Here is a 25,219-nt window from a genome sequence, read left to right on the forward strand (position 1 = left end):
AAAGCCGTCAGTAAGCTGGGAATGTCACCGAGGAGCTCGATCGACTACTCTTGCAAGTATGAAGAAGAATGCCGCTCACTGATTAGACGACAGCTTATCCTCGGCCTTCCAGTCTGGTTCCACCCAAGCTCTCAACAAATTCCGGGCAGAAGGAGATATACGCCGTACCGGCCATCACGGGATCCTCCATACCGCCGACGTCGACATGGAAAAGAACCATCAGCTCCTGAATTCATAAGCCCTTTTCTGCTTTGCATGTGAATCAATTGCTCTTTGACGCCAATTCTTCGTCAAGCTCTACTACAGACCTGTTGCGACAGCATCATGTCCACTACGGATCCCATTCCCGCCCGAACCCCTCGGCTCGAGCAAGCCATCACCAACCCAGGAACCGTCAAGATTAACGTCAAGGGCGCATTTATCGTCGACGATGACCCACGGTCGAAGAGTCCTGTAAGGGCTGAGGGTGTTCATTACGAAGGCCAGGACATCCGCCTGCCTCACCATACGGGTGTGGTGAGCCATGTTGCCGTCGATGTGAGATCCCTTTTTCTTGCCTCTCGTGGTTCCCCGCACGTTGCGCTCTCCCCGCAATCGCACTTTTGGCGCATCGTCAACGCAGCGCGCTGTGTAACTGACAACTGACTTTGATTCTACGTAGATCGGCGGTTCTTTGGCAAAACTGGTCTACTTTACACGCGAGCTGGACTCACCGGACAATGGCGGGCGGTTGAACTTTATCAATTTCGAGACCGACCGGATAAACCTTTGCCTGGATTTCATCAAACAACTAAAAGAGGAGCACGAGTCTCTCAATGGGACGTCTAGAGACGAACTTTGTGTCGTGGCTACTGGCGGAGGGGCTTACAAGTATTACGACAAACTCAAGGAGACATTGAATGTGGACATTATGAGGGAGGATGAGATGGAGTGCCTTATTACAGGTACGACTCGGACTCCCCGCTACAAGCAAGGAAAAGTACCAAACAGCTAATCTGGCTTTGCTTAGGTCTTGACTTTTTCATCACCGAGATTCCGAACGAAATTTTTACGTATAGCGAGACGGAGCCGATGCAGTTTGCCGAGGCCCGACCGGATGTGTACCCGTACCTCCTAGTGAACATCGGATCCGGTGTATCAATGATCAAAGTTTCGGGGCCAAAACAATTTCAACGGGTTGGCGGAACACACTTGGGTGGTGGAACGTTTTGGGGCATCATGTCGTTGTTGACAGGCGCCAGGACCTTTGACGATATGCTAGCAATGGCGGACCGAGGGGACAACAGCGGCGTGGATATGCTGGTAGGCGACATATATGGAATGGATTACGGCAAAATTGGCCTCAAAAGCACAGCTATCGCCAGCACATTTGGCAAGGTCTTTCGATTACAGAATGAGCGGGATGAGATGAAGCAAGAGTTACAGCAGAACGGAGCCGGCCGAGCTGACGACGACCTGATTTTCAAACATGAAGACATGAGCCGAAGCCTCCTATATGCCATAAGGTATGAATCATTTGCGAGTTGGTACATAATGACGTGACTGACAATACCAGTAACAATATCGGACAAATCGCATACTTGCAATCTGAGAAACACCAAGTCAAACATATCTACTTTGGTGGCTCGTTCATTCGAGGACACCGACAGACGATGAACACATTATCATATGCTATTCGTTTCTGGTCTAAAGGCGAGAAGCAAGCGTACTTCCTGCGTCATGAGGGCTACATCGGCTCAGTCGGCGCATTCCTACGCCGGAAACCAGTCAACTGGGGTCGCAGAAACAGCATTGACGAGCACACGGTTGCCAATGGGAACTAAATATAGCCACCCAGGAGGTAGGCGGCATCATCCATCGTCCGCCTCCAAACCACTTTGAGCGTTTGATACCCGTGATCATCTTGACGTTTTATGCATCTTGGTCTCCCTCATTCTTATGTTTGCCGGATACGATTGTCATTCTGCGGGTCAGATTACACACGACATATTCCGGCGAGCGTGCATTTTCATACACAAGGGTGCATGGTAATGTTTTTGGGTCTTTTACTTTTGCTGGGCTTCCAGGTTTTGTTTGCATGACGCCGATGCCATTGTTGGCAGATTCTGTACATGAACCTGCAAAAATCTTTCGGCTTGTACCATTCTACAATTATCAGGGATAGAGAGGGTAACAATCATACATTTGCATATAGAAAGCAGCCGACTCCGTGCTGAGACGCATCTTTCATCTAGATCACAAATTTGCTGAACAGACGATGTAGATGTGACTGGTCGAGGGCGCGTTCCAGACTTTCGGCCCGCCAAGACTGCAGACTGATAAGGGGCGATTAGACTGCAGTGCTCAGTGCTCGAGAATATTTTGCCTCCCCGAATTCATGAGCTCTTCTCAGTTTGTTCATCATGCAGTTGCCCATTGACTTGTAGTCCATTCTTTCCAGAAACACGTTACCGCCGCAATCCTACCGGAAAAGCGCCCGCCCTGTGGAAGGTAAATAATGGCAACAAGCAAGTAGATAACTATCTCCAACGCGTCTGTTGCTCCGTGCTCGCGTCTCCGCTAACCTGTGCCTCATTTCAACGTAGATCCTACTGGTGCAACCCCGGCTGATCGCACAATCAAGCGAGAACGTGAAGCTTCAGCCGAATCGAATGCGCCCTTGTCAACAGTTAGACGTCTCTTACACGAAACGCGCCCCGAGGTTCCAGACCGACCACCAGCTCCAGACCGATCACGACCCAAGTATACCGTTACTGCCGAATCTAAATGGACGACGAGTAGAGCTCCCTGTTGAGCTCAAGGAAGCGTTAGAAACGTGGCACAACAAGGAAGGAGTTAAAGTACCTGCTTGCAAATACACCTACAATCCGTCAAATGGCTTGCGGCCATCGAAAGCGTTCGATCGACAGGGACGAGAGGTGTCGCTGACGCTTTTTAATATAAAGACCCCCGTCGCTTATGGGGTTGCCGCTGCTCGATTCCCGGACGGCACCGACAGATTGGTCTGCAGCTTTTTTCACTTATGCTAGAAAATACGGCACGTATATGAGGGCTTGGTTAGGCTGGAAAGGAGGACTTGAGCCGGAGCCTTGCATCATTCGTCGCTTTGCCGATCGGCCGGGTGATATTAGTTTCCAGCCTGAGGCTTGGACTGAGCTAGATAAGCGGCTCAAATCGGTGCGACCTGTGCAGCAGGCACCCACAACGCAGGGGTCGTTACCATCGACTCGATCATCGTCACAAAAGCGGACGGCACCTCGGCGATCCGTTGACACGCGTCAGACCAAGAGACACCAAGCAGAGGCCAATGATAATGCGCATTCTAGTTCAGAGGACACAGACAGTTCAGATGGCGATGAAGACACTGAGGACGAGTCGGATGAGGAGGACAACGAGAACACGCGGACGGGAGCTTCACACAGGCAGCTTCAACAAAAGGGCAGTGGCAGCAATCTGGCTACTCCAGATTTAAGTCGAGGCCCAGAGCTGGTGTTCAAGTTGACTTTCTTCAGGTTCACTGTACAACATGCCCGTGATTCTCCTCTGGAAGAATGTAAAACGAGCAAGGCGCTGTTCGAAAAGGCGCGTGCGTTATACAAGATATTTGATCGCGATGCAAAGGTGGATGCCCTAACCTGCCAACTCGCCACACGACCAGAGCAACATTATCTCTTCGCAGGGAATGAGGGGGAATAATACAGTCTGCTTGTACGGAAAGCTCAAACCGTTGAGACGGAGTTAAGAAAGCCCTTGACCATTGAGGTAGGACTTGTTCAATAAAGTCTCTAGGAAGATTCATTAAAAAGAACCATGATTCAGGTATCACTTGTAATATATGGACCGGAGTAGAACTATAAAGCCAAGCTGTGATCTTGATGGCGATAAGATGTCAACACCATGCCAGAACCGGAAGGCGCTAAACCTTGTACGGACAGCACCCGGTTTTAGTGACAAGTTTATTTCCGGCCGCTCTCCATCTCTGTGTTCTGGCCGAGTTGCTTCCGTCTTCAGTCAACAACCATGCTTCGCGCATAACAATAAGGCTGACTCGATGCCTTCTCTGCCTGATTCGCCGCCGCCAGTTCCTCCTCCAGTTCCTGTCGAGACCCATCCGAACCGCACAGGCGGGTTAAAACATCCATCCGCGGAGCAACGCACCCTCCCCGATCCCAATCGCCTCGCCCCTGAGGACGCATACTACTCGCCGACCCTGCTCCGGAGCCGACCCGGTAGCTCAAACTATGATGACCCAATTCGGCCCTCAGGTGATACGGCTACCGCGGCCTCTGTTGCGGCCTTGCGACCCCCGCCCGCGGTACCGGGAGCTGTTGCCCGAAAGGAGAACCGGAAACTACGAGGAACAGGCCTGCGGAAGAAACGAAAGGGTGCTTGGAAGAAGTTGCTTTGGGTTAAACAATCATGTACGCAACTTGCTAGAAGGATGTCTCGACATCGCGTGAGCTAACCTGGGGAATAGATCCGGACAATTACACCGATACCGAGACCTTCCTCGACCACTTACAACGGAATCCCCGCGTGCGCCCTTACGATTTCTGGCCATTAGTTGCTGACTCTACGGTCATTGTACAACACGTCTGCTCCGTGGTCATCTTTGTCTGTTGCTTCGTTGGTATTGTTCAAGGCCGGATGAGCCCCGTCTCGGTTGTTTGCTGGGGCAGCGCTGGAACTGCAGTTGGCTGGATACTCTGGGACTGGTGGGCGTTTACGGAACATGCAGAGAGCCGGAGGGCTACTGAACATGCGATGGAAGGGGATGACGGTTCGAGCTCGAGTTCCATGACAAGTTCTGGCAATGCACCAAACCAGAAAGCGAATGGACAGAAGGAAAACCAAGCCCATGGGCTTGGACTAGGTATCACGCAAAATGAACCAGGACCTCTCAGGCGGCATAGTACGGGGCTTAGTGCTGATTCATTCACGGCGCAAGAACCGGGCTCGCCTCCTCCGGGTTCACCTTCTCCGGGCTACACGAATGGTATGAGTGGCTTGGTTGGACCGTCTCATTCTCAAAGCTGGCAGGCTCAATCATTCCTTTCGCGGAACCGGCAGCGACTTTCCACCGTGAAATCGGCTTTCCTGATATACTTCTCATTACTCGGGCTGAGCCCAATCCTAAAGTCACTCACCAAATCGACTGCTAGCGACTCTATCTGGGCGATGAGCTGCTGGCTCTTGATAATGAACATCTTCTCCTTCGATTATGGGAGCGGCGAGGGCGCGGGCGCCACAAAGTTCCCTGCATCTCTATCCACGAACGCGGCCGTCATGGCATCAACGGTGCTTGCATCTCGTCTTCCGTCTACAACCCACGTGTTCAGTCTGATGCTCTTCTCCATCGAAGTATTCGGCTTATTCCCTATATTCCGGCGTCAACTGCGCCATATTTCCTGGACAGGACACATCTCGTTAACTCTCACCCTCGTCATGTTCGCCGGTGGAGCGGTCGGGGTTACACTACGAGGTGGATGGATGGGTGCGATAATCGGGTCCTTCTTGGGCAGTATTCTAACGGCACTGGCAATGGGCGGATGTAGCTGGTGGCTTATTAGTCTCCAGAAGTATAAGAATGTTGTCTCTGGGCCGTGGGACCCTGCGCGGCCGATTATCCGGCGGCATTGGGACTGAGTACTGCATGTGATACCCGTTCGTTTCGTTATTCTTAAATGATGAATATTCGTATAATGATTTTTCAAGACAAGTTGCCTCTCTATAAATGTCGCGTAGAGGACTAGAGTATGCTTTTATTCTCCGCAAAGTAAATGACTCGGCCTAGAGCATACCGGGCTGGAATGCGCTTTGTTTCTGGCATGCTAAACAACTTCCCTTTGAACTTCCCCGACTGTCAGGAACCCGACCAAGCAATAAATGGTCCAGAGACCAGGCGCTTACTTGAATAATGACTTGCAAGGTAAGCATTCCGTTTAGAATTATGCTGTATCTGACATCGTGGTCTATGAAGCATGTCAGATCTCACCCTTCCAAGCCTCAACGTGCTCCCGAATGTTGCCATGTCTACAACATACCTTCCACCCCAAAGAATATCTGACAGATATATGGAGACGAATATGAGCATTCTTCTGATCTAGCCCTGTCTCTGTGTTACTTAATTGTGTTTGAGCCCCTGCGGCCTTTTGTCTACGGCGCTTACAACGGACGATTTCCAAGCAAACCCCCATCTTTCATTCAGTCTTGGTCTGGAGGGCGCTTTGAGCAGCCCCAATTTGTCTCTGGATAAGCGCTGTGTCTTTGGGAGGAGTATATATTCACAGCCTGCTGCTGATCTTCAACGTCTTGGATTATCTCTACGGTGTTCATTTCTGAGAAGAAAAGAAAAGAAACGAGAATATGATGCTCAAACACGCTACTCTGGCCCTGACGGCCCTCCAGTGCGTTGCGGGTTTTCGCTTTGCAATGTATATCGACGAGTGAGTTGGCATCCTACTCTACATACCTACTTACCTTCTTTAGCTGGAGCTAACGGAGAAAACACAGATGGCACATTCAAGGCCTCCCCGGCAGCGATAAGACGTCTGGCATAACCCACGCAATTATGGGCTTCGCGAAATCGACAAACTTCAACACTGACTCTCCGCCCGCGTTTGAGCCCTTTGAGCCGGTCTCAACAATGCGCAACCGATTCGGCCCGGATACGAAGGTCATGATTGCCGTCGGTGGATGGGGCGACTCCTCTGGTTTCTCGGAGGGTGCAAAGGACGAGGCTTCACGCGAGCGCTACGCAAATAATGTAGCAGCTATGCTTGGCTCTTCTGGATTTGACGGCGTCGACATTGACTGGGAGTATCCCGGTGGTAATGGAGACGATTATAAGACGGTTCCGAATGGTGAGAAAGTCGGGGAGATTGAAACTTTCCCTCTCTTAATCCAGGCCCTTAGGAAGGCTGCTGGAAAGGACAAGATTATTTCCATTGCAACGCCAGGAAAGAGGGAAGATATGATCGGGTATACGCCTGAAAACGGACCGAAGATCTGGCCTGAGGTTGACTTCGTCAATGTCATGTCGTATGACCTTATGAACCGCAGGAACAATGTCACCAAGCACCATAGCAGTGTTGTGGACTCGCTTGACACCATCAGAGCCTATCTTGAGATTGGCGCGCCGCCGGAGAAGCTCAACTTGGGAATGCCATACTATGCCAAATGGTTCACAGTTGAGGCGGACGCGGATTGTGCCGATAAGCCCATTGGGTGCCCGACCGTACCTATGGAACTTGAAGATGGAAGCGACAATGGGAAGTCTGGCGCTGTTACCTTTGAGGCGGCGAACATGGCTCCCGCGCCCGCGCCGAAAGACCTCAAGGTGTCGACCGATATGACTTGCGGTGCGAACAAGGGAACCAAGTGCCCCGCGGGGTTATGCTGTAGTATCTACGGGAACTGGTAAGTCTCGACACTCTTTGACGCAAATTGTGCTCGTCAGCTAACAAAAACAGCGGAACAACTGACGACTTCTGCATGGGCAATTGCGACGCCAACTACGGCGGATGCAAGGGTGTGTCGACCCAGAGCTCATGGCAGCGCGCACTCAAGGAGGGCAATTTGGACGAGAAAGCGGGCGGCCAGTACTACTTGGACAACGAAAACCATCTCTTCTGGACCTGGGACTCTGCGGCCATGATGACTCGGAAATTCAGCGACATCGTGGACGTGGAGAAGCTCGGCGGCGTGATGGCGTGGAGCTTGGGCCAGGATACGTACAACTGGGAGCATCTGAAGGCGATGCAGGAGGGTGTTGCGCAACGTACCCAACTCAGAGAAGAGTCAGGTAGATGTTGATTTGGTGTTTTGAGGAAGATCAAGACATATGTACCCATTTATCCAGACTTATCTACAAACTACGGGCTAGAGTAAGTAGGTGGTGGAGAATGAAATCCTGGTGTTGCACCTAAAATTGTGGTGAACTACGCAGCGGCCAATCCGGGGACGCGCTGGTCCACGGGGCCGTTGGGGGTCTCATGAGCCGTCCGACCCTTAGACCCAGTACCTACTAGAGTGGTAAGCCACCACGGCATTTCATATAAGAACAGGAAGGAGAAGCTTGGTCGACTCCGTACGCAGGGTCTTTTCTTCGTCTCTCCCAGGTCCCAAGCCCTGTTGCTCCTCCTATCACCCTGCCACCATGAAACCTCTCATTCTGTTAAGCTTAATCTCCTTCTCGCTTGCTCTTTCTATACCTCCTCCGCCTGTCAATAACAACAATGAAAATCTCCCCGTCCCCGAATTAAATCCCTCTTCACAACAGCAACCTCTCACAAACTTCCTTGAAATCACAAACACAGAGTCAACCTCAAAGCGCGAGTCATCCCCAGTATCGCCCCGCACTCTCAGAATCAATCATGGCACTTTCGTACACGCAAACAAATCACGTACAGAGTCTCGCCATTCAAATGCAAGCTACGCCGTCGCTCTGCAATCGCAGCAATCGTCATACCGTCTGCTAGAGCGTTACTTTGATGAACTCTTCGCACTTGGATTGCTCCTGCTCGTTCCGATAACGCTCATGCTCGTCGAGCTCGCTGAGCGGTTTTGCCGAGCTTTATCCGTTGAAGAGTTCCCTGAGCGTGGAAGGGATATGCAGCGCATTGGGTCGCTGGAGAAGAGGGCCGAGTGGTTGCTTCGTCGCAAAGAGCGAGAGATTCAAGTCGAGAAGACGATGCGCTGGTGGAAGGGGTCGAGATATTGATTGATTTGAGATCATCCGTTCATTCATTCATTCATTCTATTTATTTTCACATGACAGGACATGACTTGGCTATGGTATAGTATGGTATGGTACAAGAAAAAGAAGACTTAAAGGCGCTTGATCTCTTCAACGACAGCAGATGTGACCTCAACGGTCGTGGCCTTGCCGCCGAGATCAGCGGTCAGGACACCGGCCTCGCAGACGCGCTCGACAGACTGCATCAGCTTGTCCGCGGCGTCCTTCTCGCCGAGCCACTCGAGCATCTCGGCGGCTGTCCAGAAGGTCGCGACGGGGTTGGCGACGCCCTTGCCCGTGATGTCGAAGGCGGAGCCGTGGATGGGCTCGAACATACTGGGGTTCTGGCGGGTTGGGTCGAGGTTCGATGTGGGTGCGATGCCGATCGAGCCGGCAAGGGCAGCGGCAAGGTCGGAGAGAATGTCGGCGTGCTGCAACAGTTAGCTACATCATCGGCAATCATGATGAATTGGAAAGACTCACCAGGTTGCTAGCAACAATGGTTTCCAGACTCTCGGGCTTCAGCACCATCCTCGTGGTCATAGCATCAACAAGCATCTTGTCAACCGTGACCTGGGGGAAATCCTTGGCCACAATGTTCGCCACCTCATCCCACAGAACCATCCCGTTGCGCTGCGCATTGCTCTTCGTCACAACAGTCAAGAGCTTTCTTGGCCTAGCAGCCGCCGTCTCGAACGCAAAGCGCATGATGCGCTCCACACCGACGCGCGAGAAGATCGCGGTCTCTGTCGCAACTTCCCATGGGTGGCCGCGGTGTGAGCGACCACCCTGGCCGGCGTACTCGCCCTCGCTGTTCTCACGGACTATTACCCAGTCGAGGTCACCGACGTTGCAGTTGCGGAGGGGGGATTGTGTGCCGCGGAGGACGCGGGTGGGGCGGACGTTGGCGTATTGTTGGAAGGGCTGGCAGATGGCGAGGCGGAGACCCCAGAGGGAGATGTGATCGGGGACGTCTACTCAATCATTAATATCTCTTTCAACTCCCTTAATGTATAATGATCATCAATGCGGGGCTTACCTGGTGCGCCAACGGCTCCAAACAGAATAGCATCGTTCTTCTTCAATTCCTCCAGTCCGCCATCGGGGATGTACTTGCCCGTAGACTTGAATGTCTCAGAGCTCCAGTCATAGTGCTCAAAGTTCAAAGAGAACGACTGCAATTTTTCCGCGAGGGCCTTGAGGACTGTGACACCGGCGTCAATGACTTCGGGGCCAATGCCGTCAGCGGGGATAGTTGCGATCTTGTATGACTTGGCCATTGTGTCTGCGGCGTTCCGTTTTCGAGGCGACAGGAGAAATCTGATATGCACTGGAAGTTTATTTAGCCAGAATTACTGAGAAAGAAAGAAAAAAAGGGGGTGGGCTGTATAAGTACTTTTCGCGTCTTCCAGTTCTTCAGGATATTTCTCCGCGACTTCACCCCCGCATCGGACAAGATATGTCCGGCGGAGGTGTCTTTGTCCGGCCCACCCACTGCAAGTTCCAACCACATGCTGATATCCAAAGAGTATCCAAATCCTTCAAACCGAATAATGCTACCCATTTTACAGTATGGAATCAGAGTTCTCTACAATATTTTCCTGGAGGCCATAGCTTTCGTCAATCAACCATGGACCGTCCGCCAGACTCCAGAAATCGCCTATCCCGAAGCCGTCTTCACCACCGCCACCGCCGAGTGAAAAGTCCGGTAGGCCAAAGCCTAACCCGAGCCCTGAAGCTGCACCGAGGTTATCCATCACTTGGTTTCCGAATATCATGGACGAGTTGCTCCATTGGCTGTTTCCTGCTGCAGTTGCCAGTGGCGTTGGTAGCTGTCCTTCTACTGGCGCGGAGGGGACTTGTTGCTGGAGGTTATGGTCAAGCGGGATACCGGAATCTATGGTATCTGGTGTAGTCGAATTTTTCTCCCCTTCGTTTTGATCGATGACAACTATACTTGGATGCGAAGGGATCTGCTGTTTTGGGGTCATAAGGGCGACGTCGAGGTCACGGATGGCTTCGATACAGGTTTGCGGCCAGGTATTGCCGCGACGGGAGAGGTTTTGGAGAATGAAGAGACCGCTTTTGGCGTATCTTCATCAACAGTTAGCGGAGTCAAATTTCTTGACAGGGGATGCTTTGAGGTTACAACCTAGATGCTGACTGTGTGGGAAACTCGCCTTCCCATGCGGCATAGATCAAAACAAGGCAGCTCATCCATACGGCCCATGTAAATGATGGCCATATTAAAGGAGCAGGTGACTCAGAATTAAGGTAATGTCGTAGCGTTGTGAGAAGTGATCGTGAGGATTCAATACAGATCTGTATGGCGGTGCGATATTCAGGAGAAGATGCCTCCGCTGCCAGCAGCGGGCGGTTCATGGAAATTATGGCTTCGTGACGAAGCACGACGAGAAGGAGGCGGTGAAACGGCATAATAGAATGTGCTGCTGTCGAAGTCAGATCTTCATACTCAATGGGATAGACATCATCATAGACTTCATTCCACCAGTGGGTAAGCTCTCCATGAAGTGCCTGGGTTGCGTCGATGGAATCTTCTCTGTGGATAATCGACTTGTTTCGTAACTCGATTATGCGTCCGCGAACTCGTGCAAACTTGGAAAGATGGCTCAATAGATGAAGTCTGTGATCTGCGGAACAAACTGTCAGACTTCAGCTTTTGCGATGAACTAGGTTTGGATAGGACGCGTGGTACCTTCGTCCACCTGGCCGTGGATCTCAGCATTTGGATAGCAGACATCGATATCGTCATCTTGTATACCGAGGGGAATACCTAGCGCCTGGGAAAGATACCTCTCAAGACAGTAGATAGACCAAAATAACCGGCGGCGAGTCGCAATCTCTGCGCGGCTGAACGAAAAGCGCGCAGGACACCGGTGTAAGCCTAGATGAAAGGCCGTGCGGATGATAACTCCACCGACTCGCGAAGCAGCATTGAGTCGAAGAAGTGAGGTAAGAAAAAGCTGGACGCCAAAAGCTGCCTGAAGGATGGGGATGGTGGGCGGTTCACAGAACAGAGTATATAAACTTTCCATAGCCTGGTGCACAGAACGAAAGACCAAAGCTTTTGGAACAGGACTTTGAGCGCTAGGGAAGTTGGAATGGCGACGATCCATCAAGGAGATTGAGACAATTGAGCGCACGAGGATCCCGTCAGCAACAGAGATATTGCTGAACCCATCGCGGCTGATGTGCTCGAGAATCACAAGGAACGCGGGCCCAGAGATGAAAGGGAACATTGAGTGCCAATTTTCAAAGTAGCCGCGCGTCCATTGAACCATAGTCTCAAACGAGAATATGGCCGCTGGTGCCTGAAGACTCAATTCATGCGGCAGCCACAGGTCTGGTCGATGCTGATGGTCTTGATCATGCAGCTGATCATCTTCCCCAGGAACTTGCGTGTCTTTTGACGCCTGCTGGGGCTGGCTTAGATGGGCTGACCGGCGGGCAAACGCATTGTAAACGATGCGAATAAAGTGGATGCCGCTCGAAGAACCCAGGAAAGTTGCGGAGCCATTGTCGGTAGACTTTCGCATCACCCCCAGCTCGTGGGTCTTGGGGGTGAGCTTCTGGCGTTTTGAGGGAGAGCCATGGTTGGAATTGCCCGAGTCCATGAATATATCACAACGGATGTACTGGTCGCATGGAGAAGAGAGTCAATGACGAACAGAGAAACTGAGAAGAGGAAAGAGTCGAGGTGTTGCAAGAAGAAGGGAAGGTCGGCCTGAGGATTTTCCAACCGGCCGGCCGGTGCCTGCAATTTCCCCGCAAAATCCACAAGGCGAATGATCTTCGACCTTGGCTTTACGTCGTCCCCAGTTTTCTTTCTCTAGTTGTTTTCTTTTGTTCCTTTTTGCTCGTTTGTATATTATTCGAAGTCTTGTACAAGTCAATGGCAGATAAACAAAATCCTATTGCATGCGAGCCCTGTCGCCAGAAGAAGTGCAAGGTATGTGTTTTCCTTCGCTCTCCCCTTCCCGAATCTCTCAACCATGGTATCGAGTACGGACTGATTCTCTACAGTGCGACCGAACCTTGTATGCGCGTCTCCATAGTTATTAACTCAGATAAGCTTGCACAATGATTGCTAACTGCCAAAGACCCGTCTGTTCGCAGTGTTCCGATCCAGCACGATGTATATACCCCGAGAGCGGGAAACGGTAGGCAGCTTTGCAACGCGAATCAAAGACATCTACTAACAGCAACAGTGGTCTTCCTCAAGGTTATATAACTCATCTCGAGAACCGACTTGCAACTACCGAACGAGCCCTCTATAGCTCTTATGCCTATTTACGAACCATCTCACCTCGGTCATTCAGCATAGTTGAATCCTCTCAGCCAAACTCATCCCGAACAGCTGCGGTCAATGAGTGGTCACGGCTACCGCTACATAGTCCGGAGGACCTGGAGATATGGTACTCGGAGAAAGCCCAATTGTTTGGGGGGGCGGAAAGCGATGTGCAGGCGGAATGGAGCCCGGAAACGGTAATGGGAACGGCCCCCAGGGAAAGAGATGTCCCTGCATCGACGACCAGTCTGAATAACCTCAGTCGTAAGCATATTCAGGTGCGGGCTGCGGGATACCCGAGAGAAGGTCGAGCTGAGCGACTTGCAGAGTTGGAACCAGGGGTTTACTTCTAAGTACGACATACAGTGCACAAAATCAACTCAATGAAATGTCGTGTTTTAGATGATCCTGATATATGCTGATCGAAAATTGGGGAGATGGGGAGCTCCAAACAGCCGTCTTGGGTCGCCGAGATGACCGAGCAACCGAACAGAGGGCGGGGCAGGCGGGGTCTTCTCTTCTGTCTGACACTGCCTTTCTTCCCTTCTTCTTAAAGCCATCAAACAACGGAATTCTTCTGAATTTTCCTTCATCTAATTCCATCCGTAAGCATGGCTCAGCAATATCAACTACCGTTCCAGGTGCGTCCCGCCAGGAATAGAGAGGGACCCATAACGCAAGAGTTCACTGACAGACAGCGCGCAGTTGGACAACCCCGACTTGCTCCACTTTGATTCCTTTATTGGAAATTCTTGGGTTACTGCAAAGAGTGGTAAACGCTTTGAAGTCATCGGTAAGCATGCAATTACAATCATTCTTTATTGAATATTAATGGTCTTAGATCCCGGTACCGATATACCTTGGGCAAGCTGCCCTACGAACTCTGCTGAAGACGTTGATTCCGCCGTCCAAGTCGCTCATGAATCCTTTGAAAAGTTCAGAAAAGTCAATCCTCGTCAACGTGCGCAATGGCTGCTAAAATGGGACACCCTCATCCGCGAAACCAAGTCCGACTTGGCCAAGATCCTTACTCATGAGACAGGCAAACCCATAGCCGAGTCTTACGGTGAAATTGACTATGCTACCGGTTTCACCTGGTGGTTTGCTGGGGAAGCGGAGCGTATTCACGGAACGGTAGCTGTTCCCGCTGCTCCAAACCGCCGCGTCTTTACCGTCAAGCAACCTATTGGTGTCGCAGCCGCTCTCGTCCCGTGGAATTTCCCTATTGCCATGGTTCTGCGAAAGGCCGGCGCAGCTCTTGCTGCAGGGTGTACTATGATAGTCAAGCCTAGTCCTGAAACCCCCTTGACTGCTCTAGTACTGGCCCATCTTGCCCAGAAGGCAGGTTTTCCCGCAGGAGTCTTCAATGTGCTTACGACAGACCTGGATAATACGCCACCCCTCAGCGAGGCGCTATGTAAGCACCCACTCGTGAAGAAGGTGACCTTTACTGGATCAACACGGGTCGGCAAGCTGATTGCTTCGCACTGCGCGCACGGCTTGAAGAAGGTCACCTTGGAGCTCGGTGGAAACTGCCCATTTATCGTGTTCGATGACGCAAATCTCGACCAAGCATTGGACCAGTTGATGGCTCTCAAGTGGCGTCACGCTGGACAGGCTTGTATTACAGCAAATCGGGTTTATGTGCAAGCAGGGATCTACGACAAGTTTGCTCAGTTGCTCAAGGAGCGAACGTCCAAGCTGGTAATTGGCCATGGAGCCAGCGAAGGCACGACGTTGGGTCCCCTCACAACTCCACGCAGCATCGACAAGGCCATTAGCCAGGTTGAGGATGCACGACAGCTTGGCGCAGATGTGATCCTTGGCGGAAACCGGGTTGGGGGAAAGAAGGGATACTTTTTCGAGCCAACCATCTTGACGAATATGACCAAGGATATGCTAGTGTCCCGCGAGGAGACATTTGCTCCTATCGCTGCCCTGTACCGATTCGAGACAGAGGAAGAGGGCGTCCAACTGGCCAACGACACTAGCATGGGGCTGGCCAGCTATGCGTTCACAAAGAGCATCGACCGCATGTGGCGATTACTGGAAAACCTGGAGGCGGGCATGATCGGCATGAACACAGGCAATTCGTCGGCAGCCGAGTCACCATTTGGCGGCATCAAAGAATCAGGGTATGGCAAGGAGAGTGGCAAGGAAGTGGCCGTGAACGAGTATTTGATCACCAAGACTGGAACCCTTACGCTCGAAGGGCAGTATTAGTCAGGGATGAACCTGCTATGTCGTTCCCTTAAATATTGTACGTACAGATCGTGCATGAGTCAGTAATTTAATTCGTGGAGCACTAGGGCCTGCTAAATATTTGGCCTGTGCACACTGCATTGCGCTAAGATCTCCCTCGGATTTGGTCGCCGCGGCCCGCGCTCGTAGATGCTTCCTTTTAGGGCAGTCTGTTGGTCGAATTCGACCTGTGACACTGAAGATAGAGATCCGAGCTTCCCGGTTGAAAGCACTGCACTCCAAGCTCCGCATTGTGGGTTTGTTTCATATTTGAGTTCCTACTGATCGTCGTTGGGCTGAGCTGAGCTGCCTAGTTGGGTAAGCCACTCGCCCACGAGGTCGGGCCTGTCACCCCATCTTCTTGCCCTCTTCCGTTCCTTCTCTTCTTTCTTCACGATCGATCCTTCCACTCTTTGAGCCGCATCCTTCATCCCAGGTAGCGTCCTTATTTTCTGCTATTGCCGCCATGGGCTCTCTATCTGCCCTCCGCCAGCTCATCCAAAATCACCCGATCATCGATAATCATGCTCACAATCTTCTCTCCCAGGCCGCTGCCAGCAATTATGCCAAATATCCTCTCGAACAGATTATATCTGAAGCTCAGGGAGTCGCCTTGACGAACGCTTCTTCCACGTTGCCTTTCCACCGTGCTGCCGCCCAGCTCGCTACTCTATACCAAACCCCATCATCAAACTGGGACAAGCTCAAAGCGGCGCGAGACGAGTTGGTTGAGCGAGACTACGAAGGCCTCATTCGGCGGTGCCTGGAGGGAACGCACACTCTCCTTCTTGACGATCTTTTGACTGATCAAGACATTGAGTCATTCAATTGGCATGACCGCTTCACCGCATCTCCTACCAAACGCATTGTTCGCATCGAGGCTGTGGCCGCCCAGGTCTTGTCCCAGATACTCCGCAGCGGAATGATACCTTCAAAGGGTGCCGATCTATCGTCCTTCCAAGCTCACTGGGAGAACTTCTCCCGAGACTTCAACTCTCGGATATCGGACGCCATTCGTGACCCCGCCGTGGTGGGGTTCAAATCGGTCATCTGTTACCGTACAGGGTTAGATGTCCAACCAACCGATGACGACCGTGGTACAACGCAATTGCTCCAGTCTTTTGCTCGTACAATCTCTAAAGCGACCGCCTCCACACCTCGGGTGGAGGATAAGCCGCTGAACGACTGGCTCGTCCGCCAAACTCTCGATTTACTCAAAGCTGCCAAGGCCACTCAGCCAAACAAACCCCTGCAATTGCATACCGGCTTAGGAGATAACGACATCAGCCTTCTCAAATCGAATCCTGCCCATTTGCAGTCTCTTGTTGCGCAATATCCTGAGGTCGACTTTGTTCTGCTCCACTCGTCATACCCCTACACACGTGAAGCTGGCTACCTGGCCTGCGTCTATCCCAATGTTTACCTAGATCTTGGGGAAGTTTTCCCCATGGTAAGCCGGGATGCACAGGAATCGATTGTCAGAGAGAGCCTGGAGCTTGTTCCATCTACACGATTACTATGGAGTACCGACGGCCATTTCTTCCCAGAAACTTTCTGGCTAGCTAATAAGCAGTTTCGTGATGTTGTAGAAACTGTGAGATACCCCGACATTCCCTTCTGATCTGCCATAAGCTAACTCGAAGCAGGTTTTTGTGGATTATGTCCAGAAAGGTGATTATACGAACGACCAAGCTATGCGGGCCGCCGTAGACATTCTCTTCTACAACTCAAACCGATTGTATTGTCTGAACGAACAACCCCGGCTTCCGGCCAGCCAAATCGATAAGTTTGCGGACTCACAAACAGACTCACTTGACACTTTCATTCGGAGTAATCCCAACGTCAAATATATCTGGATGCAATTCATCGACTACACAGCGACAGTGAGGATTCGTATGTTCCCAGTCCTGGAGTTCGCGAAGATCGTACGCGAGCAACGGCGGATCGGCATTTCCGTGGCCGTCCTTGGGATGTTGCAGGACGACGGAATTGCTGGAGGCTCGACCACTGGCCAATTCTACATGGTGCCTGACCTCACTACCTTGTCCCCAAATGTCGGGATCGATTCGAAGAGCGCCACTGTGATGACCTGGTGGAAGACTCCAGAGGGTGAGCCGTTGGAGGAATGCCCACGGACAACACTACTCAATATCACGAACAAGCTCAGAGGCGAATTCAACATACAGGTTCTGTGCGGTTTTGAAATCGAAGTTGTTTTCTTAAAACCAACAAAAAACCAATCAACCGGCGAAGAAGACTGGGCTCCCTCAATAACTAATCATTCCTGGTCTCAGATGACCCGTGAGACTCGCCGAATGCTTCCACTGCTCGAAGAAATTGTTGAAACGCTAGCGTCAATTGGCATATACCTCGAACAATTCCATTCCGAGTCTGCACCTGGCCAGTTCGAATTCATTCTTCCACCCGACTCGCCTGTCGCTGCAGTAGATACTCTCATAAAGGCCCGCCAAGTCATAACCAACGTCGCCGAACAACATGGCCTTCGCGCAACCCTCCACCCACGCCCTTACCCTTTCGCCGCCGGCACGGCTTCTCACGCTCACGTCTCCATTTCCCCTCCCACAAAGGAGTCCTCATTCCTCGCCGGCGTCCTTCACCACTACCCGGCTATCGTGGCCCTCACCCTCTCCGATGACGCAAGCTACGAGCGTGTGAAAGTCGGCATCTGGGCCGGAAGCGAATGGGTCACCTGGGGTACCCAGAACCGCGAAGCTCCAATTCGCAAGATCTCTCCGGGACACTGGGAGATAAAATCTCTTGACGGTCTCGCAAACATGTATCTAGCTATGGCTGCCTTTCTGGGTGCCGGATACGCCGGTGTGAAAGAAGATATACCGCTGACGCTCAAAGATTGCCAGTGTTTGTTCCCTGCCCCGTTCGAGCAACTAAATCATGCGGATAACTAACAATAGGTGTGCAGATGACGCAGCAACACTTAGCGAAACAGACCGCAGCGCGCTTGGCATCACGACACAACTCCCCAAGACCCTCGCTCAGGGTCTTGAGGCATTGGAGTCCAATGAGACTCTGCGAACTCTGCTCGGCCCGACACTGGTGGAGCATTACATAACCGTGAAAAAGGCGGAAAGCGAGAAACTCAATGCAATGGACGAAGACGCGCGGCGGAAGTGGCTCGTCGAGAGATACTAATGCATACATCCAAATGGACTCAGGTTGCGGCTGGTAGCCGACTGAAAGTACATATACACGTATCTTAGCTTGGTATCAGGCCGTATAGGTAGACTAGATATCCAAAACCCGGGTTCTAATTCATGACTATCGAAGTAAATATTCCTGACGACCCCCGCTTTCCAACTCAGACACTGTTTATAATTGAACGAGCCGGCGACCAAGTCCGTCCATGATCATCTGCTAAGTATCGTTCGCTCCTTCCCTTTATATAGAGCTACTAGCACATGCCCGCGGCTCCATCGCACTTACCTTGAGTTGATTGACATACGTACAGATGGCAGGTGTGGCCCCTGACACTGGAGGCCAGTCGCTCTTTCCTGCTCATTTCACCTCCATGGCAGTCCCATCATATGTTTTTTCTAGCAAAGGCCCCATGCAGGCAGATGTTTTCCAAGGCTTTCTGAGCGTTGCGCTCTATGTACTTGTATTCTGTATGCTGCCCCCATCACGGTCTGAGCAGTAATGACACAGGTCAAGCATTCAATCACAATCCCGAACTCACGTTCTAGCTGTGCATCAATGTACTCGTCCCACCTTGGGGTCGACCATGGTCATAACAGGGTCATACTTCGTTTGGACCAGATACTATTTCCCCGTCGCAGCAACTTCTTCCATAGAATTTCTCACATGTGCAGAGACTGAGAAGACCCTCATAGCTAGGTGACACTGAGAAGGAAGGTGGGCTCTCATATCTTCACTTTCCTGTCGATTTTGGCTCTCACTTCTCTCTGACATTTAGTGTCACTTGAGCCAACGCCTTCTAGAAACACAAGAGCGTTGTAAACTTGAGCCTAACAATCAACCGCTACAGTGATAATTTAGAAAGACTAAATCTTGAGTATGCCGTTTGATCTACGAAGCAATCCAGTCTGGGAAACGGGGCTGACCTGTTCAGGCGCAAGAACTCTTGACCGAGGCACGCAACGAGCTTACGGTCACAAAGCTGTCGGGCAGCTATCGGAATGATAATGATACCAAGGTTTTCTGCGTGAGCAGCAATCTGTACGTGGATCACCGCAAGGGCTCGAAGGAACAGGCTACCGAGTACATCCGGCTGAGCTGCATCCCCGATTTGCGACGCGATTGCCAGTTAGTGCCAGCACAAGCACAGTTCAGGGCAACTTCGGCCTTTCTCAGAACCCAAGTTCCCTCTTTTTTACGATCTTTGAATCAATGGGTACTAGCAGGTTCCAACGCCGTCACAATTGTAAGAGCCGAAACAGCCGGGTTCTGGGTGAGGCACAAAGAACATTACAATCAGTAGGTTCATCTGTCCTACCTACCAGCCTCTAGTTTAGTTATACTTTAAGGAAGGCCACTGCTCATACTGACCGCAGGTAGCGCCTTCTATCGTGTAACTCCTGCATCCGATCTATACAAGCAGACCTTACCACGCAGTTCCGCACCGCCATCATCCGCCGTACTCGTAAGGTACCTTGAGATGAGCTGCTCCAATGCTAACTTTGACTAGGGTACACCCACCTTGCACCGGAGGCCCTTGAGAACCTCCTCGATAATTTGGAGATCCAGAAATTCTTGATATCTGACACCATTCAAAGATCATTCGAAGACCTTATCACCCAGTCTATGTATGTTAGACAATGGCCCCAACGAAGCATCCTCTAACTATATTAAGCGAATAAACCGGGACAGCTTGGATGGTCATAGCAGCAGTTCATACATAGCAGAAATCATGCGTCCGGTGTACAATATGTGCAAAGCTGAAGCAGGTAGGCAAACAAAACACCAATTGCCTCAATGCAACGCCAGATCTCTCAATACTAATTCATGGGACAGGCACAGGCAGCGATGCTCGACGAAAGGGGCACATGAATCAATACGTACGGTCGTCACGCATATTCCTAGGTTGTCCGATAGCATCCAAACAGACTACATGTCTATGGTGGATGACGTCTTTTCTAGTCTCTGAGAGAGGCTCGAAGAGCAATTGCGAAATATTACCAGGGACCTGGGCGTCGTCATCGCAGTTGAGGGCGAAGTCACAGACAGCCGAACGGTATTCGGCCCTGGCCCAGCGAATGAGAGCTTGAGTTGCAGAAATGCAATCTCACTCAGACGAGGCGCACTTGGTTCTTCGCCAGTTTGAAAGCAACTCTGCTGGAGAAATCTAGTTCATTATCTTGAATATTTGATCTGGCATGTTATGGAATCGGGAGATTGTGCTGTATGTTGTATAATGGTCACAATTCTTTGAAGTTCAAGTTCTCCAAGAAAAGAACCTCCAGGCAAGCTGCGTCCCACACAAAGACACTATTAATGTAGACCTCGAGGGTGAAGACTCGCCTCGACCCAGTCCCAAGGTTCTTTGTTGGAGCTCGGTCAAATCACCAGCCGTCAATCCGAGTCCCAGCATCCCAATTCGTGCCCTAGTCTGCGACTACTTCTTTCAACTCACACCTCAAACAAGAACCAAGCACGAGCCCTTTGTCAAGCTGAGACTGCATGGCTGCATGGCCCTGCAGTGTGACCATCCACCAACCCTTCATTCTGCAGACCAAACTTCTTCAAATAGGTCCCTTCTCACCACCTCTCTTACCCTCCATAATCATACCCTACCAGACACTATTAAACATGTCCTCCGATAACAGATCACCGCTTCCATCAACCCCAACACCGAAACCACCGAGCACACCTACAACATCGTCTGCGGCAGAAACTCACACCGTCAAAGTCGGGCCCAAGGAAGACCCGCATGGATACGTCCCCCATGAACTCAAGGCAAAGGTGGGCGACCTCGTCGTCTTCGAGTTCTATCCGCGCAACCACTCTGTTGTCCAGGCGGACTGGAAGGCCCCGTGTATGCCGGCCGACGGAGACTACTTCTTCTCAGGCATCAAGAATGATTTCGAGGAGGTGAACGGACAGGTCGTCGGGGCGCTGCCGACGTGGAATTGGACGGTGGAAAAGAATGAGGTACTCTCCTTCCAAGGTTCTCATCAGCTGCATTTGAGCTAACCTAATAGCCAACATTCTTCTACTGCACCGGCACAGACTCATGCATCACAAACGGTATGGTGGGCGTCATCAACCCAGTGAGTCTCCTACCGTATTTAGCTACCTAGTCTAATTATTAGAATAAAACACACACCTGGGACTCTCAGAATATAGCCGCCCGTGATGCCCCCTACATGCTCCTCCCAGGCCAGTCCATGCCCGCCGAAGGCGACAACCCCGGAACAGGCACCTCAGCCACGCACATCTCCTCGTCAACACCGACAAGCGACAGCAGCTCGCGGCCGTCGCCCTCATTACCTTCCTTCTCCTCATCGCACGTTCTCGGCGCTGGTGCAATAGCGGGCATCGTCCTCGGCTCTGTCACATTTGTCGCGATATTATGCGTGCTGCTCTTCCTCCTCGGCCGCAACCGCGTGTACAAAAAGTGGCTCTCACAGAGCCATGAAGGAAGCGGGAGCGGGGCGTCAAGTAAGGATGTCCGAACAGCGAAGTGGGCGCTTTCGACTTCTGCTGCTGCTGCTGCTGCTGCGGAGAATCATAACGCTAGGAGCGAACCTCATAATGGACCCGGGAATGGACTCGGCATCGGATATTCACTCGCCGAAACAGGAACGAGACCAGGGAACGGGATGGGGTTCAGCCCCAGAGATCCCTCGATGGACCATACAGGCGATCTCACACCCACGCAGATGCGCTCGGATAGACAGAGCGCCATATTCTCGAGTTCCAAGAGTGTCTATGGATTTTCGACGCCGCAGATGTGGCCGCAAATGCAGATGCAGGCTCCGCAGCCGCAGCCGGGGCAGCAGCCGTATTGGATATGGGATCAGGCTATCCAGCCGCAGTTGCAAGGGCATCATATGGCTCAGACTCAGCCTCAGGCTCGGGCTCGGGCTCGGGCTCGGGCTCAGGCTGGGATGCGAGAGGCGGAGGGGCCGTCGGAGTTGGAAGGGGAGACGCGACGATAATTAGAGTATTGTTATTTTTCTATTTTTTTTGTTTGCGTGAGGCAGGCGTTAGGTCCCTAGAATTGAGCTCTTTATGGGCACGGTGATGATATAAGGAATATGTTTGATTAGGGTTAACAAGAGAGTAAGATACTAATTCGCCATGTAATCAGAGAAGTCTTACAAAGTAATAACCCCAAGGTATGTATATAGTAGTCTATGGTGTTACTAGCGCAAATCATCCTCCTTAGAAGAAAGTTGTGCTAAGCCCGGCAGCTCATGCTCTAGATCTTCCTCGTGGAGCATCTTGGGGTTCAGAGACATAGATCCCCGTGGTACAAAGGTGGCAACTAGCACTAAGACCGCAACCACACTGAACTGCACGCTGCCCACATTCCGAACCGCTTCATAGATGTTGCCGTTGCTGTCTGTTCCGCCAGTCTTGTCATATACGTGGTCGATATAGCTCCCAAGGACCGGAGAGGTAATGGCGTAAAGAACGATATAAGTCGAGTAAAGAAAGGCCATGACGGCGCCCAAGGAGGAAACATTTCTTGTTTTTGACTCGACCCGTGCAAGCGAGGCTTGGATGTACGCGGCCAAGGACACGTCACCCGCGGCCCAGCCAAAAGAGATGGGTAGGAATGTGGCGGCGGCAACCCAGGCCATGGAGACTTGATGTTGCTCAGGCCGCCAGTATGGCAGATACCATGTAACGAGGAGCAAGATAGCGTCCAGTCGTAGCCAGGGGATCGGGGTTGCCACGGAGTTAGTAAAAAGAATGACAAACAACGCGCCAAAGAGCTCGCCCAGATTTGAGCCACCAACGATGATTTGTGACCATGCTGCGTTTCCAAGATAGCGGCGGGCGATAGCCGGGGCTATGCTGTTCTCGAGGTACCGATGGGCGTACAACGCGATGGAGTATCCGGGCAGCAGCCAGATGAATTTGCGGGACGAAAAAAGAAGCCGACCACCCGTCCAGATGGACTCCAGAAAGAGCCAGAACCCGACGACGACTGCCTTGATATAAGGTGGCTGGTCTTCGAGTACGTGTGTCCGTTGACTTTGAAATCCGTGATCCGTGAGGAAGAACCAGCCGAGGGCTGCCAGAGCAAAGCAGACCGGCGTAATAAGAAAGGAGTAATTGTTGCCGAAATAAGGGATTAGGGCTAAAGCGGTGCAGAAAGCACCACTTGTTCCAGCCACTTCGTAAAATATATGCACCAGAGCATCCACTTGGCGCAGTTTCTGAACGTTGCCGCCAACAATATCCCGAGGAATAACACGGCGTATCAATTCGACCATGCCGTATGCGATACCAGCAACGCAGTAGACAGGGATGATACCATCGGTATTGTAATTTCCATAGTAATGAAAGTCATGCTCAGGGTGCTGTTCCCGAAAGGATGACGGGACAAACTTTCCGCCTGTGCTGGCGTCGATAATAAGCAACAAAGCACTGAGAATGCCAAAGACCAAGACGGCACCAGCTAGAACCAGTCGGGAAGGGAACCTCCGGATGAGCGGGGCGATCAGGATAGACCCGACACATTGACAGGCCTGGTTCAGGCCCACCATAAGCCCGACTCTCTGAAAGGTCTTTGGCGAAGTGTTGGAATTCCAGGCATCGTAGTCGTAGCGATTAGTGGCGAGTGTCACGATAGATCCGTTGAACGCCTCGAGCCCGAATTTGTACATCATAATCCCCAAAATGTAGACGGCTATGTTGCGCCGCTCAGTGGGAGTAAACAGGCGCCAATTGTATATGACTGCATTGTAGAAGGGTGCCATAGCCTTGAGTGCCCCATAGTCGTATTCACAGAGCGTGAGATGGTAAAAGGGCTCAAGACCGGGGCCAGGAAATAATATAAGTAAGATGCGGCAATGAACACCCCCGCGGCCAGGGCTGCTGTGCTAAGAGAAACATGTTGATAACTGACTCGACAGCAATCCCCCTCGTCTGGTCGTTCCACAGTCCATCTGACTGGCAGCTTGGCGAGCCATGTCGCGAACGCCAGGAGCAAATCCAACTCCAAATCTCAGGCACGGGGAGTGGGTAATGACAAGGGCCAGAGATGAATGGCGTCAGGAACTCGCTTGGTCAGATGAATATAAAGCAAATGGAAGCGTCGAAGCCGTCTGGAAGCTCTTGGGAGAGCAAGGATGCATCCTGGTTGTCGGTGTCGACGGAGGAATCGAAGCCCTCGACGGATGCACGTGGTGGAGGCCGCCGGAGCGGGTTAGCATGCGATCACGTGTGGGTCACCGCCAACACGGAGGCCAAGACCTGTCCCTTGCTGCCTCAGGACTCAATCTCTTCTGTCCAGAATAACATAAAACAGCCAAATCGCGCAAGAAGCATGTCATGGATGGTAGTTGACTTGCGGGATTTCGGTGAGGAGGGTTGCATAGATGGCGTGGCTCCCCCACGGGATGTACGCAGGACATTCTTGGCCTCTACTTGCATACTCTGTACTCCGTTAGTCCACAGCCCGGAGTACAACGTGGTACTAGAAAGAGCTTGCTTCCTCTTCCGCCTATCATCAGGGCATATGGCAGCAGTAGTACTCGGAGTATATGTACTCGACATCGGACAACCGGGGTCTTCGATTTGTTGAGACCGTGAGTGATAAGGCCGGGGGGAGGCCCACCCTACTTTATACACGCGCAGTTGACGCATCAAGTTGCTAAGCACAACTAGACGTATGCGTATGGCTGAGACTGTAATCTCCCTGTAGTGTACTACCTAGTATAACAGAGTTGATGTTCTACGTAGATACTACGTAGTTGCAT

The 25,219-nt window shown here is 51.7% G+C and overlaps 12 protein-coding genes across 12 annotated transcripts; 9 read left to right on the forward strand and 3 right to left on the reverse strand.

Moving 5' to 3' along the window:
* The first annotated feature begins 82 nt into the window (after positions 1 to 82).
* On the forward strand, positions 83 to 2,197 carry BDV17DRAFT_274310 (pantothenate kinase). Its single transcript, XM_073759109.1, has 4 exons — positions 83 to 537; positions 662 to 944; positions 1,010 to 1,505; positions 1,556 to 2,197. The coding sequence occupies exons 1-4, from the start codon at positions 325 to 327 to the stop codon at positions 1,821 to 1,823; spliced, it is 1,260 nt and encodes a 419-aa protein (XP_073611396.1). The 5' UTR covers positions 83 to 324; the 3' UTR covers positions 1,824 to 2,197.
* A 761-nt stretch (positions 2,198 to 2,958) lies between these two features.
* Positions 2,959 to 3,696, forward strand: BDV17DRAFT_295333 (uncharacterized protein; the record flags this gene model as incomplete). Its single annotated transcript, XM_073763041.1, has 1 exon — positions 2,959 to 3,696. The coding sequence occupies one exon, from the start codon at positions 2,959 to 2,961 to the stop codon at positions 3,694 to 3,696; it is 738 nt and encodes a 245-aa protein (XP_073611397.1).
* Positions 3,697 to 4,010: 314 nt separating this feature from the next.
* On the forward strand, positions 4,011 to 5,719 carry pigc (phosphatidylinositol N-acetylglucosaminyltransferase). Its single transcript, XM_073759110.1, has 2 exons — positions 4,011 to 4,421; positions 4,478 to 5,719. Exons 1-2 carry the CDS (start codon positions 4,052 to 4,054, stop codon positions 5,644 to 5,646), a joined length of 1,539 nt encoding a protein of 512 aa, XP_073611398.1. The 5' UTR covers positions 4,011 to 4,051; the 3' UTR covers positions 5,647 to 5,719.
* Positions 5,720 to 5,833: 114 nt separating this feature from the next.
* On the forward strand, positions 5,834 to 7,835 carry BDV17DRAFT_274316 (glycoside hydrolase superfamily). Its single transcript, XM_073759111.1, has 4 exons — positions 5,834 to 5,929; positions 5,981 to 6,446; positions 6,514 to 7,419; positions 7,473 to 7,835. Exons 2-4 carry the CDS (start codon positions 6,367 to 6,369, stop codon positions 7,813 to 7,815), a joined length of 1,329 nt encoding a protein of 442 aa, XP_073611399.1. The 5' UTR covers positions 5,834 to 5,929; positions 5,981 to 6,366; the 3' UTR covers positions 7,816 to 7,835.
* Positions 7,836 to 8,075: 240 nt separating this feature from the next.
* On the forward strand, positions 8,076 to 8,959 carry BDV17DRAFT_209252 (uncharacterized protein). The gene has a single exon (XM_073755393.1). The coding sequence runs from the start codon at positions 8,159 to 8,161 to the stop codon at positions 8,720 to 8,722; it is 564 nt and encodes a 187-aa protein (XP_073611400.1). The 5' UTR covers positions 8,076 to 8,158; the 3' UTR covers positions 8,723 to 8,959.
* BDV17DRAFT_209273 (putative tartrate dehydrogenase) lies at positions 8,776 to 10,372 on the reverse strand. Its single transcript, XM_073755395.1, has 4 exons — positions 10,134 to 10,372; positions 9,777 to 10,067; positions 9,221 to 9,711; positions 8,776 to 9,168 (listed from the first exon to the last, which is right to left on the reverse strand). Coding segments are annotated over exons 1-4 (1,122 nt in total). The 5' UTR covers positions 10,135 to 10,372; the 3' UTR covers positions 8,776 to 8,829.
* On the reverse strand, positions 10,219 to 12,436 carry BDV17DRAFT_209262 (CeGAL family transcription factor). Its single transcript, XM_073755394.1, has 3 exons — positions 11,454 to 12,436; positions 10,890 to 11,400; positions 10,219 to 10,831 (listed from the first exon to the last, which is right to left on the reverse strand). The coding sequence occupies exons 1-3, from the start codon at positions 12,370 to 12,372 to the stop codon at positions 10,303 to 10,305; spliced, it is 1,959 nt and encodes a 652-aa protein (XP_073611402.1). The 5' UTR covers positions 12,373 to 12,436; the 3' UTR covers positions 10,219 to 10,302.
* Positions 12,437 to 12,549: 113 nt separating this feature from the next.
* On the forward strand, positions 12,550 to 13,506 carry BDV17DRAFT_274322 (Zn(II)2Cys6 transcription factor domain-containing protein). The gene is made up of 4 exons (XM_073759112.1): positions 12,550 to 12,707; positions 12,782 to 12,795; positions 12,859 to 12,918; positions 12,967 to 13,506. Exons 1-4 carry the CDS (start codon positions 12,651 to 12,653, stop codon positions 13,397 to 13,399), a joined length of 564 nt encoding a protein of 187 aa, XP_073611403.1. The 5' UTR covers positions 12,550 to 12,650; the 3' UTR covers positions 13,400 to 13,506.
* Positions 13,507 to 13,571: 65 nt separating this feature from the next.
* On the forward strand, positions 13,572 to 15,385 carry BDV17DRAFT_209286 (NAD-dependent succinate-semialdehyde dehydrogenase). Its single transcript, XM_073755396.1, has 3 exons — positions 13,572 to 13,687; positions 13,752 to 13,839; positions 13,888 to 15,385. The coding sequence occupies exons 1-3, from the start codon at positions 13,658 to 13,660 to the stop codon at positions 15,267 to 15,269; spliced, it is 1,500 nt and encodes a 499-aa protein (XP_073611404.1). The 5' UTR covers positions 13,572 to 13,657; the 3' UTR covers positions 15,270 to 15,385.
* A 198-nt stretch (positions 15,386 to 15,583) lies between these two features.
* fluG (extracellular developmental signal biosynthesis protein FluG) lies at positions 15,584 to 18,578 on the forward strand. The gene is made up of 3 exons (XM_073759113.1): positions 15,584 to 16,881; positions 16,934 to 18,167; positions 18,229 to 18,578. Exons 1-3 carry the CDS (start codon positions 15,754 to 15,756, stop codon positions 18,456 to 18,458), a joined length of 2,592 nt encoding a protein of 863 aa, XP_073611405.1. The 5' UTR covers positions 15,584 to 15,753; the 3' UTR covers positions 18,459 to 18,578.
* A 3,967-nt stretch (positions 18,579 to 22,545) lies between these two features.
* BDV17DRAFT_274330 (major facilitator superfamily domain-containing protein) lies at positions 22,546 to 24,681 on the reverse strand. The gene has a single exon (XM_073759114.1). The coding sequence runs from the start codon at positions 24,215 to 24,217 to the stop codon at positions 22,652 to 22,654; it is 1,566 nt and encodes a 521-aa protein (XP_073611406.1). The 5' UTR covers positions 24,218 to 24,681; the 3' UTR covers positions 22,546 to 22,651.
* Positions 24,360 to 25,102, forward strand: BDV17DRAFT_209306 (uncharacterized protein). Its single transcript, XM_073755398.1, has one exon. The coding sequence runs from the start codon at positions 24,502 to 24,504 to the stop codon at positions 25,042 to 25,044; it is 543 nt and encodes a 180-aa protein (XP_073611407.1). The 5' UTR covers positions 24,360 to 24,501; the 3' UTR covers positions 25,045 to 25,102.
* The last annotated feature ends 117 nt before the right edge of the window (positions 25,103 to 25,219 follow it).

The sequence above is a fragment of the Aspergillus undulatus genome (assembly GCF_047715775.1).
Source record: "Aspergillus undulatus strain CBS 261.88 unplaced genomic scaffold BDV17scaffold_66, whole genome shotgun sequence".
Taxonomy (NCBI): Eukaryota; Fungi; Ascomycota; class Eurotiomycetes; order Eurotiales; family Aspergillaceae; genus Aspergillus; species Aspergillus undulatus.

Bases quoted from the DNA above. Each gene is read 5' to 3' on its own strand.
- BDV17DRAFT_274310 (XM_073759109.1), top strand. From the start codon at position 325: ATGTCCACTACGGATCCCATTCCCGCCCGAACCCCTCGGCTCGAGCAA. The intron at 538-661 runs GTGAGATCCCTT...GATTCTACGTAG, and splicing joins TGAGCCATGTTGCCGTCGAT to ATCGGCGGTTCTTTGGCAAA. The intron at 945-1,009 runs GTACGACTCGGA...GGCTTTGCTTAG, and splicing joins GATGGAGTGCCTTATTACAG to GTCTTGACTTTTTCATCACC.
- pigc (XM_073759110.1), top strand. From the start codon at position 4,052: ATGCCTTCTCTGCCTGATTCGCCGCCGCCAGTTCCTCCTCCAGTTCCT. The intron at 4,422-4,477 runs GTACGCAACTTG...CCTGGGGAATAG, and splicing joins GCTTTGGGTTAAACAATCAT to ATCCGGACAATTACACCGAT.
- BDV17DRAFT_274316 (XM_073759111.1), top strand. From the start codon at position 6,367: ATGATGCTCAAACACGCTACTCTGGCCCTGACGGCCCTCCAGTGCGTT. The intron at 6,447-6,513 runs GTGAGTTGGCAT...GAGAAAACACAG, and splicing joins TTTGCAATGTATATCGACGA to ATGGCACATTCAAGGCCTCC. The intron at 7,420-7,472 runs GTAAGTCTCGAC...TAACAAAAACAG, and splicing joins TGTAGTATCTACGGGAACTG to CGGAACAACTGACGACTTCT.
- BDV17DRAFT_209252 (XM_073755393.1), top strand. From the start codon at position 8,159: ATGAAACCTCTCATTCTGTTAAGCTTAATCTCCTTCTCGCTTGCTCTT.
- BDV17DRAFT_209273 (XM_073755395.1), bottom strand. The intron at 9,712-9,776 runs GTAAGCCCCGCA...ATGATTGAGTAG, and splicing joins TGGAGCCGTTGGCGCACCAG to ACGTCCCCGATCACATCTCC. The intron at 9,169-9,220 runs GTGAGTCTTTCC...TAACTGTTGCAG, and splicing joins CCATTGTTGCTAGCAACCTG to CACGCCGACATTCTCTCCGA.
- BDV17DRAFT_209262 (XM_073755394.1), bottom strand. From the start codon at position 12,372: ATGGACTCGGGCAATTCCAACCATGGCTCTCCCTCAAAACGCCAGAAG. The intron at 11,401-11,453 runs GTACCACGCGTC...GAAGTCTGACAG, and splicing joins CCACGGCCAGGTGGACGAAG to TTTGTTCCGCAGATCACAGA. The intron at 10,832-10,889 runs GTTGTAACCTCA...CTGTTGATGAAG, and splicing joins CCCACACAGTCAGCATCTAG to ATACGCCAAAAGCGGTCTCT.
- BDV17DRAFT_274322 (XM_073759112.1), top strand. From the start codon at position 12,651: ATGGCAGATAAACAAAATCCTATTGCATGCGAGCCCTGTCGCCAGAAG. The intron at 12,919-12,966 runs GTAGGCAGCTTT...TAACAGCAACAG, and splicing joins TACCCCGAGAGCGGGAAACG to TGGTCTTCCTCAAGGTTATA.
- BDV17DRAFT_209286 (XM_073755396.1), top strand. From the start codon at position 13,658: ATGGCTCAGCAATATCAACTACCGTTCCAG. The intron at 13,688-13,751 runs GTGCGTCCCGCC...GACAGCGCGCAG, and splicing joins AATATCAACTACCGTTCCAG to TTGGACAACCCCGACTTGCT. The intron at 13,840-13,887 runs GTAAGCATGCAA...TAATGGTCTTAG, and splicing joins TAAACGCTTTGAAGTCATCG to ATCCCGGTACCGATATACCT.
- fluG (XM_073759113.1), top strand. From the start codon at position 15,754: ATGGGCTCTCTATCTGCCCTCCGCCAGCTCATCCAAAATCACCCGATC. The intron at 16,882-16,933 runs GTGAGATACCCC...AACTCGAAGCAG, and splicing joins TTCGTGATGTTGTAGAAACT to GTTTTTGTGGATTATGTCCA. The intron at 18,168-18,228 runs GTTTGTTCCCTG...ATAGGTGTGCAG, and splicing joins GACGCTCAAAGATTGCCAGT to ATGACGCAGCAACACTTAGC.
- BDV17DRAFT_274330 (XM_073759114.1), bottom strand. From the start codon at position 24,217: ATGGCACCCTTCTACAATGCAGTCATATACAATTGGCGCCTGTTTACT.
- BDV17DRAFT_209306 (XM_073755398.1), top strand. From the start codon at position 24,502: ATGAATGGCGTCAGGAACTCGCTTGGTCAGATGAATATAAAGCAAATG.